The sequence below is a fragment of the Staurois parvus genome, unplaced genomic scaffold (assembly GCF_062004578.1).
Source record: "Staurois parvus isolate SC_StPar_1 unplaced genomic scaffold, SC_StPar_1.0 ptg000080l, whole genome shotgun sequence".
NCBI lineage: Eukaryota > Metazoa > Chordata > Amphibia > Anura > Ranidae > Staurois > Staurois parvus.
In genome coordinates this window covers 8,302,323-8,317,018 of record NW_028317876.1, presented here as the reverse complement: position 1 = coordinate 8,317,018, position 14,696 = coordinate 8,302,323, and the positions used below count along the sequence as shown (strand labels likewise).

The 14,696-nt window shown below is 41.0% G+C and overlaps 1 protein-coding gene across 1 annotated transcript in view; it reads right to left on the bottom strand.

The window, feature by feature from the left end:
- The window catches only part of LOC149469200 (uncharacterized), a 119,670-nt gene that overhangs the window by 43,216 nt on the left and 61,758 nt on the right, over window positions 1–14,696 (bottom strand). The window contains exons 19-21 of the mRNA XM_089669638.1: window positions 14,293–14,421; window positions 10,759–11,090; window positions 9,637–9,770 (exon numbers count right to left, since the gene is read on the bottom strand). Of these exons, the coding sequence (XP_089525764.1) occupies window positions 9,637–9,770; window positions 10,759–11,090; window positions 14,293–14,421 (595 nt within the window). The remainder of the gene's footprint in view (window positions 1–9,636; window positions 9,771–10,758; window positions 11,091–14,292; window positions 14,422–14,696) is intronic.

The window sequence follows — 14,696 nt, the reverse complement described above, 5'->3', positions numbered from 1 at the left end:
CAATTTAACTGGATCTCAAAGACAGAGTACTGGTCCAGACCTGTACTTCTCTCACTTGTTGCAGACACCCAGGGTGCCTATCTCTGTTCACCATCAAAGAACACCGAGGAATAGGAGTTGCACACCAATTCACATTCTTGTGATCAACCCCGCAGTGGTGAAACGCATTAAGGCTTGGTTCACATCTGTACGGGTGGTGCCTCTGCGGGACCCGCACAAATACCTGCAGCCGCACCACCCACACAGAAGATTTCGGGACCCGTGGGTGGGTGTCATTAATTCTAATGGCACACCGCCCACACTGGAAATTGCAACCGTACTGGGAACCTTGGTTCAGTGATTTCTGAAGAAGTGCAGGAACGTCTTCTCTGCGTATTCCGGGGTACGGGAGTCCATTCAAATGAATGGGCTCTTGTGTCCACGCAAATCGCAGCCTGCATGGCCACACATACAGTATGTGAACCTGGCCTAAGTGGCAGTCCCTGGGCGTGGACAGCATTCATGCAACTGTATTACTGACGGCTGAGTAAATAAGCTTCTGGAAGAGTGGACTGCTGTGCAGCTCCTATTTCTTGGTGACATGTTTGTAAGCAGGTTTCTACAAAGTTATTACTGTGTTGGTTGTGTTTACATTTTATGGGTTAAATGTATTTTCTACAGTGTTTCCCAGCAGGGGGTGATGCTGTTTGTTAGGCAAGGGTTAACTCTGCTGGCCAGGCTTTTCCTGGGCTTTTCTGAGAAATACTGCCCTCTGCTGGACAAAGCATATAAAAAGGGAAAATGTGTCTAGGTAAAAGGGCCTGTTTGCTCTCACATGGGGAAGGAGAGTGCTGCTGAGGATGTAATCTCCACTTTGCTGCCTTGCCACTGCTTGTGGAAACCCAGCCGGGGTTCCAGGGGATGTGGACTTATGCTGCTAAATGTACTTATGATCTTATAGACTTTCTCAGCTAATTATTATTATTATTATTATTATACAGTATTTATAAAGCGCCAATAGTTCGCTCAGCGCTGTACATTACAAAGGGGGACAGAACATGTGACAGAACAATACCAATACAATGCAAAACATGAGGGGATCGAGGGCCCTGCTCCTTGGAGCTTACAATCTAGGAGGGAGGGGATGGTGGTACAGGAGGAGGTAGCTGTGGGGGATGGAGTGGTGGGAAGAGTGGAGGAGGTCGGCAGGTTAGCAGGGGGTGGGGTAGGCTTCCCTGAAGAGGTGGGTTTTCAGGGTGCGCCTAAAGGAGAGGAGAGTAGGTGATAATCTGATGGGTTGGGGCAGGGAGTTCCAGAGGATGGGTGACACCCTGGAGAAGTCCTGAAGGCGGGCATGGGAGGAGGAGACCAGGGAACTAGAGAGAAGGAGGTCTTGTGAGGAGCGGAGTGTGCGTGTTGGGCGGTACTTGGATATTAGGTCGGTGATGTAGTTCGGGGCAGTATGGTGGACGGCTTTGTACGTCAGTGTTAGGATTTTAAATTTGATCCGTTGGGCAATCGGAAGCCAGTGGAGGGATTGGCAGAGGGGGGTGGCGGAAACGGAGCGGTTGGAAAGGTGAATGAGTCTGGCAGCCGTATTCAGGATCGACTGATAGCCAGCGGCGAGGCAGGCCAGTGAGGAGGGAGTTGCAGTAGTCGAGTCGTGATATGATGAGGGAGTGGATGAGCTGTTTAGTGGTTTCTGGTGTTAGGAACGTGCGGATTTTGGCGATGTTGCGGAGGTGGAGTCTGCACGAGTTTGTTAAAGATTGGACTTGGGGCTGGAAGGATAGGTTGGAGTCCAGAATGGAAATGTAGTTCCACAACAGTTAGAGGGCCGCAGGTTGCCTACCCCTGGCCTAGACCATCTTGTGTTTTCCCTCTTAGCATCAGGATTTCAGATCTGAGCATGACTATTTCATGGGGCAGAGGGTAGCACCAGGGGCATAACTAAAGAGCAGAAACCTCCAAGGGGTACTTAGAAGAGCATGTACAGGAATTTCTATGGAAGATGATACTGAGAGCTGTTCATCTGTTCTATTTAACTCCTTCAGTAAAGAACTTTTATGGGGAAGCTAATCTGCCTGGTCTGGTCACCAAAGGGGTGCATGCATGGTGTATCAAAGAACAGGGCTTAGAAGGGCAATGAAGAGGAGTCAGTGTGGACAAATAACAAAGGTCTAACCTGCAGCAGGAGAAAAGGCTATATTGCCATTGCTAGGGGCAACCAGAGTAAAGTTGGGTGCTGAATCAGCCAGCCAGCGTGAGTCATAGTGAAATGGTACGGGTAATGGAGGGCCCTGGTTGTGAGGGGGTTTTTGATCTTGGCCCCCTCCCTACCGATCAATGCCCAACATAGAGGGACCGATATCGGGGCACGGTGTATTCCAGGTAGGTTGAGATGTTACAGAAGAGGAGTAGAGAGAGAAAATGAGCTCGGGAATGGAGAAGCTTGGGAACATGTGCAGACATGATATTGGGTGTCAGGGAGAAGTACCATTGGGTCACTGGGACTAAGGTCACAGGTCTGGCAGTGCTGGTGTAGTAGGATACAGGCTCCGTGGTACCCACTCAGAATTGCTGCATCCAATGGGAGAAGTTTAGGGACGTTAAACATAAACAAAGGGTTAACTGTCCAAGAGATATCCACTCGCTTCTAAGTTAGAGTGCTGCCTTAATGCTGATTTCATGTGATCGCAGCCTCAGCATGTAGTGCAGGTATTAGCGAGCGTTGTTCTGTGACTGTACCAGGGTCTGGAGAGTTACCGAAACATTTGGAGTAGAGTGTGCTCATTTTTAAGTTGGACTTCACTTTTTGTTTTAATAATATCCATCTCCCCTATGCACCAAGATACTATTAACGTACCTTAGTTGCAAAAATATTTAAGCTCTTTTTGATCTGGAGAGCAAGGCCTTACCTTAGCCCTTGGTAAATTTCTTAGAAAGCTTTTTAAATTCCTGGAATGTAGACAGAGGACAGAGGAGCCAGTAGGACCCCAGAAGCAGATAACCAGCTGATCTCATTAGCACACATATCCTGCACTGACCTCATTAGTACACACCCTTTACTCATCAACTATTTTTTCACAGCATCCCTGGGATCTCTCCCCACGTGCGTTTGCCTGGCTACCCCAGCGTTCCTTCAGACAGGCTCAGGCCATATGCAGCCCATGGGACACCCCTGGTGTAATGCAAGAGACTGCTTTTATTATTATTATTATTATTATTAGACAGGATTTATATAGGGCCAACAGTTTGCGCAGCGCTTTACAAAATGAAGGTAGACATTACAGTTACAATACAATTTGGTACAAAAGGAAACAGAGGGCCCTGCTTGATTGGATATAGAGTGATTGGATAGATGCTGTGTCCTCTTTATTATATAGTTTTGGTAAATCTAAACGAAATTGTACAGACATTGTACAATCTGATTGTATAATGTGTGGCCACATTTATACACCTAAAATTAACTATGTATAAAGGTGCAGCGCTTATATATTATACAATAAAATATGTGAAAAAGAAAATCTCTATGTGGACTTATTATCAATCAAACATATAAGTGAAAATAACCATAAATAAAGTCCAAAGAGTGAAGTGTTCTTCAGTGTTAATAAAATCAGGATGTGGGGGCACCCAACAGGAGGGAGGGGCCCGAGAGGAGGAGGATTGAGGCTGCTCTGTGCAAAACCACTACACACAGCAGGTGATAAGAATGTCCTACTAAAAATTGTTGATGACCTTTGCACGTTATATCGCGCCATATGGCGTCCACCTGAAACGCTGATGACATTTGCCGCCCGCCATTCGGCCATAGGGCGGGTGGCAAATGGTTAACGATGATTTTACATGTTAGCAGCCTCAACCTGTAGATGGAGGCACTACTAGTGAGTCCATTACTGGACGTGTAAGCCCGTCCATGTTGACTGGAGTTGTGCTTTAATAAACATGATAATTTTATCATAATCCATAGACTATCGTAATCTATAGACTTTATATTGGCTCAGATATTCCTGAGGGTTGTTACTGTTTATAGTGGCTGATATAATGATAAAAAGATATAAGTGTTAAATATGTACTGTATGGTGACAAACATTCACATACATTGTTTGAAACCAAAAATTCATGAGAAGAAAAGTTTAGCCCAATTTTTAACCAACAAAACAATTACAATAGACCCACACTTGTACAGAAATGGAGATATTTACAGGTGAAACTCAAAAAATTTGAATATCGTGCAAAAGTTAATTTATTTCAGTAATGCAACTTAAAAGGTGAAACTAATATATGAGATAGACTGATTACATGCAAAGCAAGATAGTTCAAGCCGTGATTTGTCATAATTGTGATGATTATGGCTTACAGCTCATGAAAACCCCAAATCCACAATCTCAGAAAATTAGAATATTGTGAAAAGGTGCAATATTCTCGGCTCAAAGTGTCCCACTCTAATCAGCTAATTAAACCATAACACCTGCAAAGGGTTCCTGAGCCTTTAAATGGTCTCTGAGTCTGGTTCAGTAGGAATCACAATCATGGGAAAGACTGCTGACCTGACAGTTGTGCAGAAAACCATCACTGACGCCCTCCATAAGGAGGGAAAGCCTCAAAAGGTAATTGCAAAAGAAGTTGGATGTTCCCAAAGTGCTGTATCAAAGCACATTAATAGAAAGTTATGTGGAAGGGAAAAGTGTGGAAGAAAAAGGTGCACAAGCAGCAGGGATAACCGCAGCCTGGAGAGGATTGTCAGGAAAAGGCCATTCAAAAGTGTTGGGGACTTTCACAAGGAGTGGACTGAGGCTGGAGTCAGTGCATCACGAGCCACCACACACAGATGGATCCTGGACATGGGCTTCAAATGTCGTATTCCTCTTGTCAATCCGCTCCTGAACAACAAACAACGTCAGAAGCGTCTTACCTGGGCTAAAGAAAAACAGACCTAGTCTGTTGCTCAGTGGTCCAAAGTCCTCTTTTCTGATGAGAGCAACTTTTGCATCTCATTTGGAGACCAAGGACCCAGAGTATGGAGGAAGAATGGAGAGGCACACACTGCAAGATGCTTGAAGTCCAGTGTGAAGTTTCCACAGTCTGTGTTGATTTGGGGAGCCATGTCATCTGCTGGTGCTGGTCCACTGTGCTTCATTAAGTCCAGGGTCAACGCAGCCATCTACCAGGAGATTTTGGAGCACTTCATGCTTCCTTCCACAGACGAGTTTTATGGGGATGCTGACTTCATTTTAAAGCAGGACTTGGCACCTGCCCACACTGCCAAAAGCACCAAAACCTGGTTCAACGACCATGGGATTACTGTGCTTGATTGGCCAGCAAACTTGCCTGACCTGAATCCCATAGAGAATCTATGGGGCATTGCCAAGAGAAAGATGAGAGACATGAGACCGAACAATGCAAAAGAGCTGAAGGCCGCTATTAAAGCATCCTGGTCTTCCAGAACACCTCAGCAGTGCCACAGGCTGATAGCTTCCATGCCACGCCGCATTGAGGCAGTAATTGCTGCAAAAGGGGCCCAAACCAAATACTGAGTACATATGCATGCTTATACTTTTCAGAGGTCCGATATTGTTCTATGTATAATCCTTGTTTTATTGATTGCATGTAATATTCTAATTTTCTGAGATTGTGGATTTGGGGTTTTCATGAGCTGTAAGCCATAATCATCACAATTATGACAAATCACGGCTTGAACTATCTTGCTTTGCATGTAATGAGTCTATCTCATATATTAGTTTCACTTTTTAAGTTGCATTGCTGAAATAAATGAACTTTTGCACGATATTCTAATTTTTCGAGTTTCACCTGTATGTCACTTTACTGTACTCCCCTATTGGTGTATGAAAACTGCCACATTAGGCAGGAGGGTGAAGGAATGACATCTGGTAAGAATATAGTTGCTAATAAATGTTATACGAACATTTTCATTAAGTCATAAAATATAATGCAAAACCCATAAGAGAAACACTTGGCATAATTCTGGTGGCACTGAAGAATGAGAAGATGCTGTCTCTATTGCCTGACCTATAGGGAGGTTCTGGTTGGTTTTTTAGTGAATCCTACATGTTTGAGGATTGTAGACCCAGTAAAATAAAACAGGGATTTGCTACAGTAACCATAATGTACTGCCTTCCCTTTGAACTTAAGTCAGCTGGTTTAGAAGAGCCAAAAAGGGGGCTCTTATACAAGCTAGCCCCTCACTATAAAAGAGGGAGGTCAAACCAGCCATGTTGACAATGTGCTTTAGCTATGATAGAGAAAGGATAGGGAGTGCTGCTGACAAAAGGAAAAAAGCTGTTTTAGTATGTTCATGTATGATTCAGGGGCACATAAAAGGTGGAGGAAAAGGTGAGGAAGGAAGGGGGCAGTAGAGGGAGAAGGTGGTGGGGGAAAAGGCCCTGGGGATATCAGTGCAGGCAGTACCACCATATGAATTAGGATGGCTAATCCCTCCAATCTATGCAAACTGCCCCATCAATTCATAAAATCTTCTCTCGCTCCTGATGTGCCTGGCCTATGTTGTACACAGCTCAACTATCCTCTCAACACCAAAAAATACAAATAAAAATCTAAAACTAAATCAATAATAAAAAAAAAAAATACAAATAAAAAATAGCATAGGTAAAAATAACAAAACAATTGCAGATGTGAGTTTCCACTGGATTATACAGGGGACTGGTTTCAGCACAAAGAGCTTGGACAAAGTGGGTCTGAGACTACCAGACTTGGGATTGTTATAGTGTAGATTTTTTTGCAGCTCCAGATGACAGCTAATTTCCTCTTGTAGGCAGGTGCTGTTTGTGCTCCCCACTGTAGGTGGCGCTGAGATATTGCTGATCAATACAGAAGAGGGAAGAAGTTGTGGGGAACATAAATCCTCTATGATTTCTTGCGTTCACCTGGGAGCAGCTGCCCAATTAGATGTTGGACCCCATGTGACCTCTGCAGCCATTTTAGGCAGGTCAGAGCCTATTGAAGTCCCTGGCCCCCTGATTTGGCATGCATTGTACAAGTGAGTAGTGTAGGGCCAGAGTTCCTACAGCACTGAGTGACAGGGAAAGGTTCTTTGAAATAGGGAAAGCACGGGAACTTTTCTATCTCCCATTTGGGTTGGACCAGCCAGGCCATATTCCTGTTCCTTGTTGCAGAAGCTTTCAGCATTGGATAAGCTACTGTACAGCTGCTGTACAACCCATAAGTGGCCCTGGATGGCTGTGTGCACCTGCTGGGCCTTTTGTACCTTTTTGGGACTTTTACAATAAAATGTTCATATTACTCTGTGTAATCTCTGCCACTGACACTCCATGTTGCACTCTGCTCACACTCTGCCATTTGGACATACACTGTTCAGCCACTGCAAAATATTTGTGGCTAATGTCTCTCAAATGATACACAAAAATTAAAATTTCAAGAGAAAACCTGTCTCTGCCCTTTATCTCATGGCCTAATCAAGCTGCTTACATACTGTCCAGCCACTGTACAATTTGTTGCTATTGTCTAGCCAATTTCAACAAAACACATAGGTGAAGTCTATATTTTCAATATTTTTGGAATAACTGGGGATACAGGGTTTGGAGGCAGTTTGGAGAATGTGGGATTGTGGTTTTGAAGGTTTTTTTGCTCTCTGTTTTGACATTTTCTTAACCTTTAACAACAATGCAATGAGGTACTATGAAAGAATAAGCTCACAAACTATACTGTACTAATAACCCCTTCTTGACCAGGGTCAAAACAAACCTTAACGCCCAAGCCCAATTTTGCAACTTTGACATGTATTAGAATAAGTGTGCATATCATCACAACTACTTAGTGTAGCCAGGCGGATTATATCTTGTTGTTTTAGGACAAATTGGGCCTTCTTTTTGTGGGAAACGTTGATGGATAGCTTTATTATGAAAGGAAAACTGGCCTAAAATATTGAAAAAAAAGTCATTTTTTTAAATTTAGCCATATATTTTTATGCCATTACTATGGCGCACCACAAAAAAATCCTGATAAACAAATTCTCCTACTCTTATGATCACGGCGACACTACATACTGTATATGTGCGTGATTTGTTCTATGTACCTATAGTAGGGCCAAGAAACAATAATACTTCCACTAAATAACACGGACACTTACTGCCACTAACTTATATTTACACTGACGATAAATGATACTGACACTAACAGTAACTGACACACTGACACTTGCATTGCCACTAACACTGCCACTAACTGCCCTTTGCACGTACACCAACACTACACTGACACTAAGAGTAACTGACACACTACCACTAACACTGAAACCTACACTTACTAAACTAAGGCAAGCACTGAACTAGTTAATTTTTTATTTTTTTTTTACAAACATCTCCTCCAGTGGAGAGTAATAGATACAATGTATCTTTTATTCCTTGCTAGCAGAGAATACCTGTTGTTTCTTCTCTTGACAGAGGAGAAACAAAACAGGGAAGGGCTACAGAATGAATGATCACTGTGATAGCCAATCAGAGGCTATCACAGCAATTATGTGATCTGGAATCGTTCCCCTGGTTCCTAAACGTTAGTAGAAGATCTGGGGTCTCAGTGCTGGGAGCATGCGATGGAGTGCACTTCCAGTACAAACAGGGAAACACATGCCAGGATTAATGCCCACTTCCTGAATACTGCATATATGTCTTACATGGTCATAAAGAGGTTAAACTGTTTTTTCACTGACTAAGTCATATAAAGTTGAGGACTTTAGCTGTATTTTTTTTTTTTAGGAAACTTTCCTACAGCTTTTAGATCTGCTTTGGTTGCTACTTCCACAAGTAAACTGAGGCCTAATACCCCTGGACAAAAATAGGGTGTCACAGCTAAAACTACCTAAAACAAAACTTTTTTCCCAATGAATTAGATTGGAGTTCTACTGCTGTTTTTAAGACAAGCTGAATGTGAGAGTTAAAAAAAATCAACTCCAAAATATATGATACCAAAATACAGTGTTGCTGATGCTGTCCATGAAAATTGTTACTGTTCCATAAAATCACATACATAAAATCACATACAGTAGCACACATGTAATTAAATGTTTTTTTGTTTGCGTCGCCTTCAAAGTCACATAAAAAGGACCCTTTTCTCATTGTAAGATTTTTTTTTTTAATGTACTCCAGGACAGTGTTTAACTTCCAATGCTTTTTTACAACAATAGCTTGCCTATTAGCCTTGAAAATGGCCAGAATTTTACCCCCTGCAAATCAAACCCATCCAGATTCGCTCACTGACCTGACTGAATCATTTGAGTCAGATACTGACCTGACTCAATCATTTGTTCTGTAGTGCAGGTTGTAGAAAGGGACAGCTGTTACCTATATTCCAGTGTTCTTTACTTTACCAATATGTTCAAAATATAAGGTTAAACTATTGTACTCTGGGAATGGTAACTTATTACAAATATACATTAGAAAAATGATACAAAACGTACTCTGAAAATAATTCAAGAAAATGAAATAGCTGGAACCACAATATATAAAATAACATTGGATTGTATGTAAAGCACGCACTTATGAATAATACGAATACTTTCTGACCAACGGTATACATTACTGTGTTTTTCACATTCTGACTTTTATGTTGCTGAAATGGCAGCTTCAGCTTTCCTCAGTATAAGCACTCTGCACTTACCTGTAGGCGAACACAATGTAGTCTTTCACTGAATTTTTAGAGACCAGTATGGAGTAATTTTTATGAACAGGAGTTTCATCTGCAGGAATGTCCACCTGACAGATCAGTTTGCAAGAGTCTGCCAAGTCAAATACCTAAAATATACAGATCTGTATATTAATACAAGTACATGCATGTGTGGAACCAGTTTTCTAAAAACTGGTATCACTAGAGATATACTGTATACTTATATCTTAAAGGAAAAACAACACTATAATTAATTTAAAGAGTATATAAACCCTACAAACACATTTCTCTTATATAGGGGTTTCTTATATCTGTTTGACATTCATCCATCCAGAATTGTTTTGAGCTGATGATCTTCTGTGCTTTGGTCTCTTTTTCAGTTTACATTGTTACTGGCTTTCTTCGTGGATTACAAAGAACCCCCCCCCCCCCCCCCTTGTTATGGAGAAAAGAAGGAAGTGTTATATGGTCCAAGTACACTACCTGTCCTACTCAATACAGTTTTCACCCTGCAGTGGGAGATGAGTTAATGACAGGATTACTGGGTTAAAAAAAAACAAATTCAACCACCACATCTAAGGACAGGTACGCTGTAATACTATCAACACTTGGTTTTGGCATTAATGTAAAAATGTAAATAGTACATACTTTGTATATTTACTTTTCAGTGTAACTGACTTACTGATTTTTAATTTGACCACTAAAATTAAGTAGGGCCAAAGCACTTGTTGGTAAACCAATAATTTGTGTGTATTAATTCTGGGTGTCAGGGGTGTGTCTTTTTTCTTCATATTTTGTGTTAAAAGGTGTTCTTCCATCTCAGACAGTTGAGAAGTATGCTTCATGAGGTGGTCATTCTGACACTTGGACAGTGTGGCACAAACACCTTTGGGTTGTGGTAACATGCAGTGTGTGCTGAATTTTAGCACACCACAATGCACACACAATACCTCTGTGGGTTGTGGTGCACCTTTTTTTTATTAAAAAAAAATTATCATATAATTTTTGTGCATTGTGGGCTATTATCAGCATATAGAAAATAAATGTGCTGCCTAAATGCAACAAACTTTACATTTGTCAAAGATAACAGCCCTGGTAAAATAATGGACAACTAACCTTAACCAGATGGCTTCCATCAAAAAATGCCAGAAGGAGCTGCCCGTCCATGGCAGTGGTGAGAATTGGAGCATCTAAACAATCATGCAGCGCATACACTAATTTTTTATGGCACATGTCCCATACTTGGAAGCCGTGGTCCTCAGTAATTGCAACTATTTTATTCTGCATGCCCACAGTGATAGAGTCAATTTTCTTTCCAACTCCATGGAGGGTGAATATTGCTTTGCCAGCCTCCAAATCCCAGACTTTTAAGGTGCCATCTCTAGATGCTGTGATTGCCTGGAGGCCAATCTGAGTTTCTGCAACTGCAGTGATGCTGCCTGTGTGGCCTGTGCAAAAATAAAATGACCAAATACATTAGGATCACAAAAGGGCTTACAGTTGGCCAGAAATATTATTTTGTTTGCATGCTAAGTAATGGGTAAGTGTAATGCTTACAGGTATTTATTACCCCTCACAGAGATTGCCATACTCCTTCTGACAGTGCCTTCATCTGCTACTGTCATCAGGAGGACAGCGCCATCCTTGTTCAGACATTATTTATGGTCAACCTGGACTGAGATGAAGGCTCAAGCTGGGTACATGCTAAGTTCTTTTTGTTCAGCCAGTGGGCTCAAAGAAAAAAAAAGTGCTAATATACTAAATAACACTAATAAATAAATAAATAAATACTACTGTCCAAAAATTATATTGTCCACAATAAAAAATAAAATATAAAAGATATTTTATTTTTTATTGTGGACAATATCATTTTTGGACAGTAGTATTTATTTATTAGTGTTATTTAGTATATTAGCACTTTATATATATATATATATATTTGGATGATACACTTTTTGGGGTGAAAAGTGTTTAGGTGCAATTGGGGAATTATTTAAAGGGTACACCGTTCATTTTTTGTTATTCAAAGAAAAAAAGACCTCACAGACTCCTGTATCCACACAAGCGAGACCAGATGCAAGAATCTCCCCACTTTCCTATGGCATTCTGACAGCGGAGACCCCTCTAGTGTCAGAATACACAGATTAGTGCTGTAGCCATTAGCTGCAGCGGCTAATTGAACACAGGTTTTTTCAATAGGCTTCTGTTGATCCAGGAGGGCTACACGCAGATCGGAATTTTCGTTCTGTGTGTACCCAGTTGGTGCTTGTGCAATTCACAAATGTGTGACACAGATCTGCACACCACTACTGCAGATTGACTCTTTATGTATTGCTACAAATTCACAAAGTTTATGGTCAGAGGCTCCATGCACACTAGCGTATTTTTAAGCTCAAAAAATGCTGAATAAAAAACACTGGTAATACCGTTTTTAGTAGCAATTTATTAGCGTTTTAGTAGCATTCAGAAGTGTTTAGGAGCATTTAGGAGCATTAGTGTTTAATTAGCATTTGTACAGTACATGTAGAGGGAAAAAAAGCTACAAAAAAGCTGTTAGGAGCATTTTATTACCATTTAGGAACATTTAGCATTTTTTTCTGCTGGAAAAACACTCCAAAAACAAGACGCTGAAGCTCAGAAAATGCTAATAGCATAAAGTAGTGTGCATGGACACATAGGATAACACTATTTAGCTTCCTAGGAGCAGAAAAAAATATGCTGATAACAGCTTCTAGGAGATTAAAAAATGCTAGTGTGCATAGAGCCTGAATAAGTACATTGTTAATACATCTTCCTGCCTACAGCAGACTGATGACATTATCTCAATATAGGCCAAGTTACTTACCTGGAGCTCAGTGATTAAAGGTACAGTTTATTTTTAAAATTTTACTGTTAATCCCCTTTCACATAATCCATGTCTATTCTGATCAGGAGAGAACCTGTGAACAGATTCCCTGCTGGAACAGAGCAAAACAAAAAAGATGATACTTTTGTGATCCCCCACCCCCGCCCCGAACCTTGCTCTCTGTGGGGTTTTTTACAAATTTTTAATTCTAATTATACTATACTCATGTATGATATTTGAACTGTGGTGACGCTTTTAATAACCAGTACTGTATTGCATTTTGTAAACTTTTAATGAAGATTTTTACTGTTAAATAAACCAGGCACATGTAGGTTTACTTCTGCCTGCCCATAAACTGCCTGCCCAAAGCATTAAGCTTCCATTCATATCTACCTAAAAAACTGTCAGGTGGATCAGATGGGGACGCTCATCTGAAAGGACCCTTTTATATATTGTGATTTGAAAAAAAATATTAAGAGTTCCATTTAAATAACTAGTCACTAAATATTGTGTAATATTAGCAAAAATGATAGCACTTTAACACCAAACTTTCTGAATAAATATTTAAATATGATAGAAAACTAACCTGACAACTAGGCACAGGTGCAATAATATTGCTAAACATTCCTCACGCAGAGATTTGTTACATCTAAGGATGAGCTTGGACGTGTATGGAGTCCAAACCCGCCTGATCTATTTCTCCAGGAAGCTGTAAAAGTGATCAGCCAATCATAGGCAGCAGAGGTATACTCCATAGCCGCACGGCGTATACAAGGAGCATGTATAGATGCGGACATACAGCTACGGGGCAGGTAATGCCTCTGCTACCTATGATTGGCTGTCCTCGTTGACTGCTTCCTGGCAGGATAGCTCAACTGGGTTTAGACTCATGTCTGTACCTGCCTGAGCTCATCCCTGGTTACATCTCATCTTGAGTTTCAGTAACAGCAGTTCTACATAGTTAGACAAAACCTGGTAAATGAACTATTCCTAATTATAACAGTGCTGGTTCAAAGGAAGGCAAAACTAAAAGTGTGAAGGATGCCAGTTTAGGATACCCATAGACAAGAGGTAATTGTTGTACACACGGGGGTTATTTACTAAAACTGCATCGTGCACAATCTAGTGCAGCTCTGCAAAGAAACCAATCAGCTTCCAGGTTATATTGTCAAAGATTAATTGAACAAACTGAAGTTAGAAGCTGACTGGCTACCATGCACAGCTGCACCAGATTCTGAATGCACCCATTTTAGTAAATCTCCCCCACTGTGACCTGGGAAGACATTCCCTACCCAGCCAATCTCAGGAGGAAAATACAACTGTATGCAAGGAAATTACCAGGACAATTGTCGTTTTTACTTGAGATAAGGCTGGTGTCAGATTTGCATGCTTAGGACATCTTTCTCACACAAGATCTTCCAGTGATTAAATCTACTGATTGACATCACATATCTATAGTTATGGTAATGCCCATAGATGTTAGTTGAGTACCATATCTGCTGGTCTAATGGGTACCTAATGGGTCTATGTTGTAACTTCAAAATTCCTTCGATGGAGGATTAAACTACCAATTAGAAAACCTGTATTTTTTTATTTGATGTTCTTGGATTTGAGTGCATTCAAGGTAGCATCTAATAAAACTCTATGAATATGCGCATTAAAAACATATGTGTATGTGGCTCTGATTTTTTGACAAACAGGAGGAAAACTGTGTTTTATCATTTTAAATGCATTTGGCTATACCATATAGGAAATTAATTCAAATACATAGAAAATGCATGCAGACACATTGAAGAAAAACATACCAGCTATTGTGTCACAGGGAATTCCCCCTGGGGGCAGAAGACAGGTGAAGGAAGGCAAAAATGTGGCTATTGAGGACTGTTGGCACTGAGATAGCAACGACGGCAGTAAAGGATATTTTCTAGGATCACCTAAGATCAAGAAATAGAATAGTTTTAGTATATGATGTGACTTCAGGTATCATGGATTGCTCCAGTGCTGTGCTGATGCATGTAACAGTAACCAGTGCACAACTACAAATTTCAGCAAACAGCAGTAAGCCCTAATAACAAGAACCTGGACTTCCATGTAGTTCCATGACTACTAGTATACAGGCTACCAAAGACTTTCCTGACTACATGAAATAGTAAATAAGGGATACAAATACAACATAATCATCAATCGATCAACTTGGGTACATTCAACA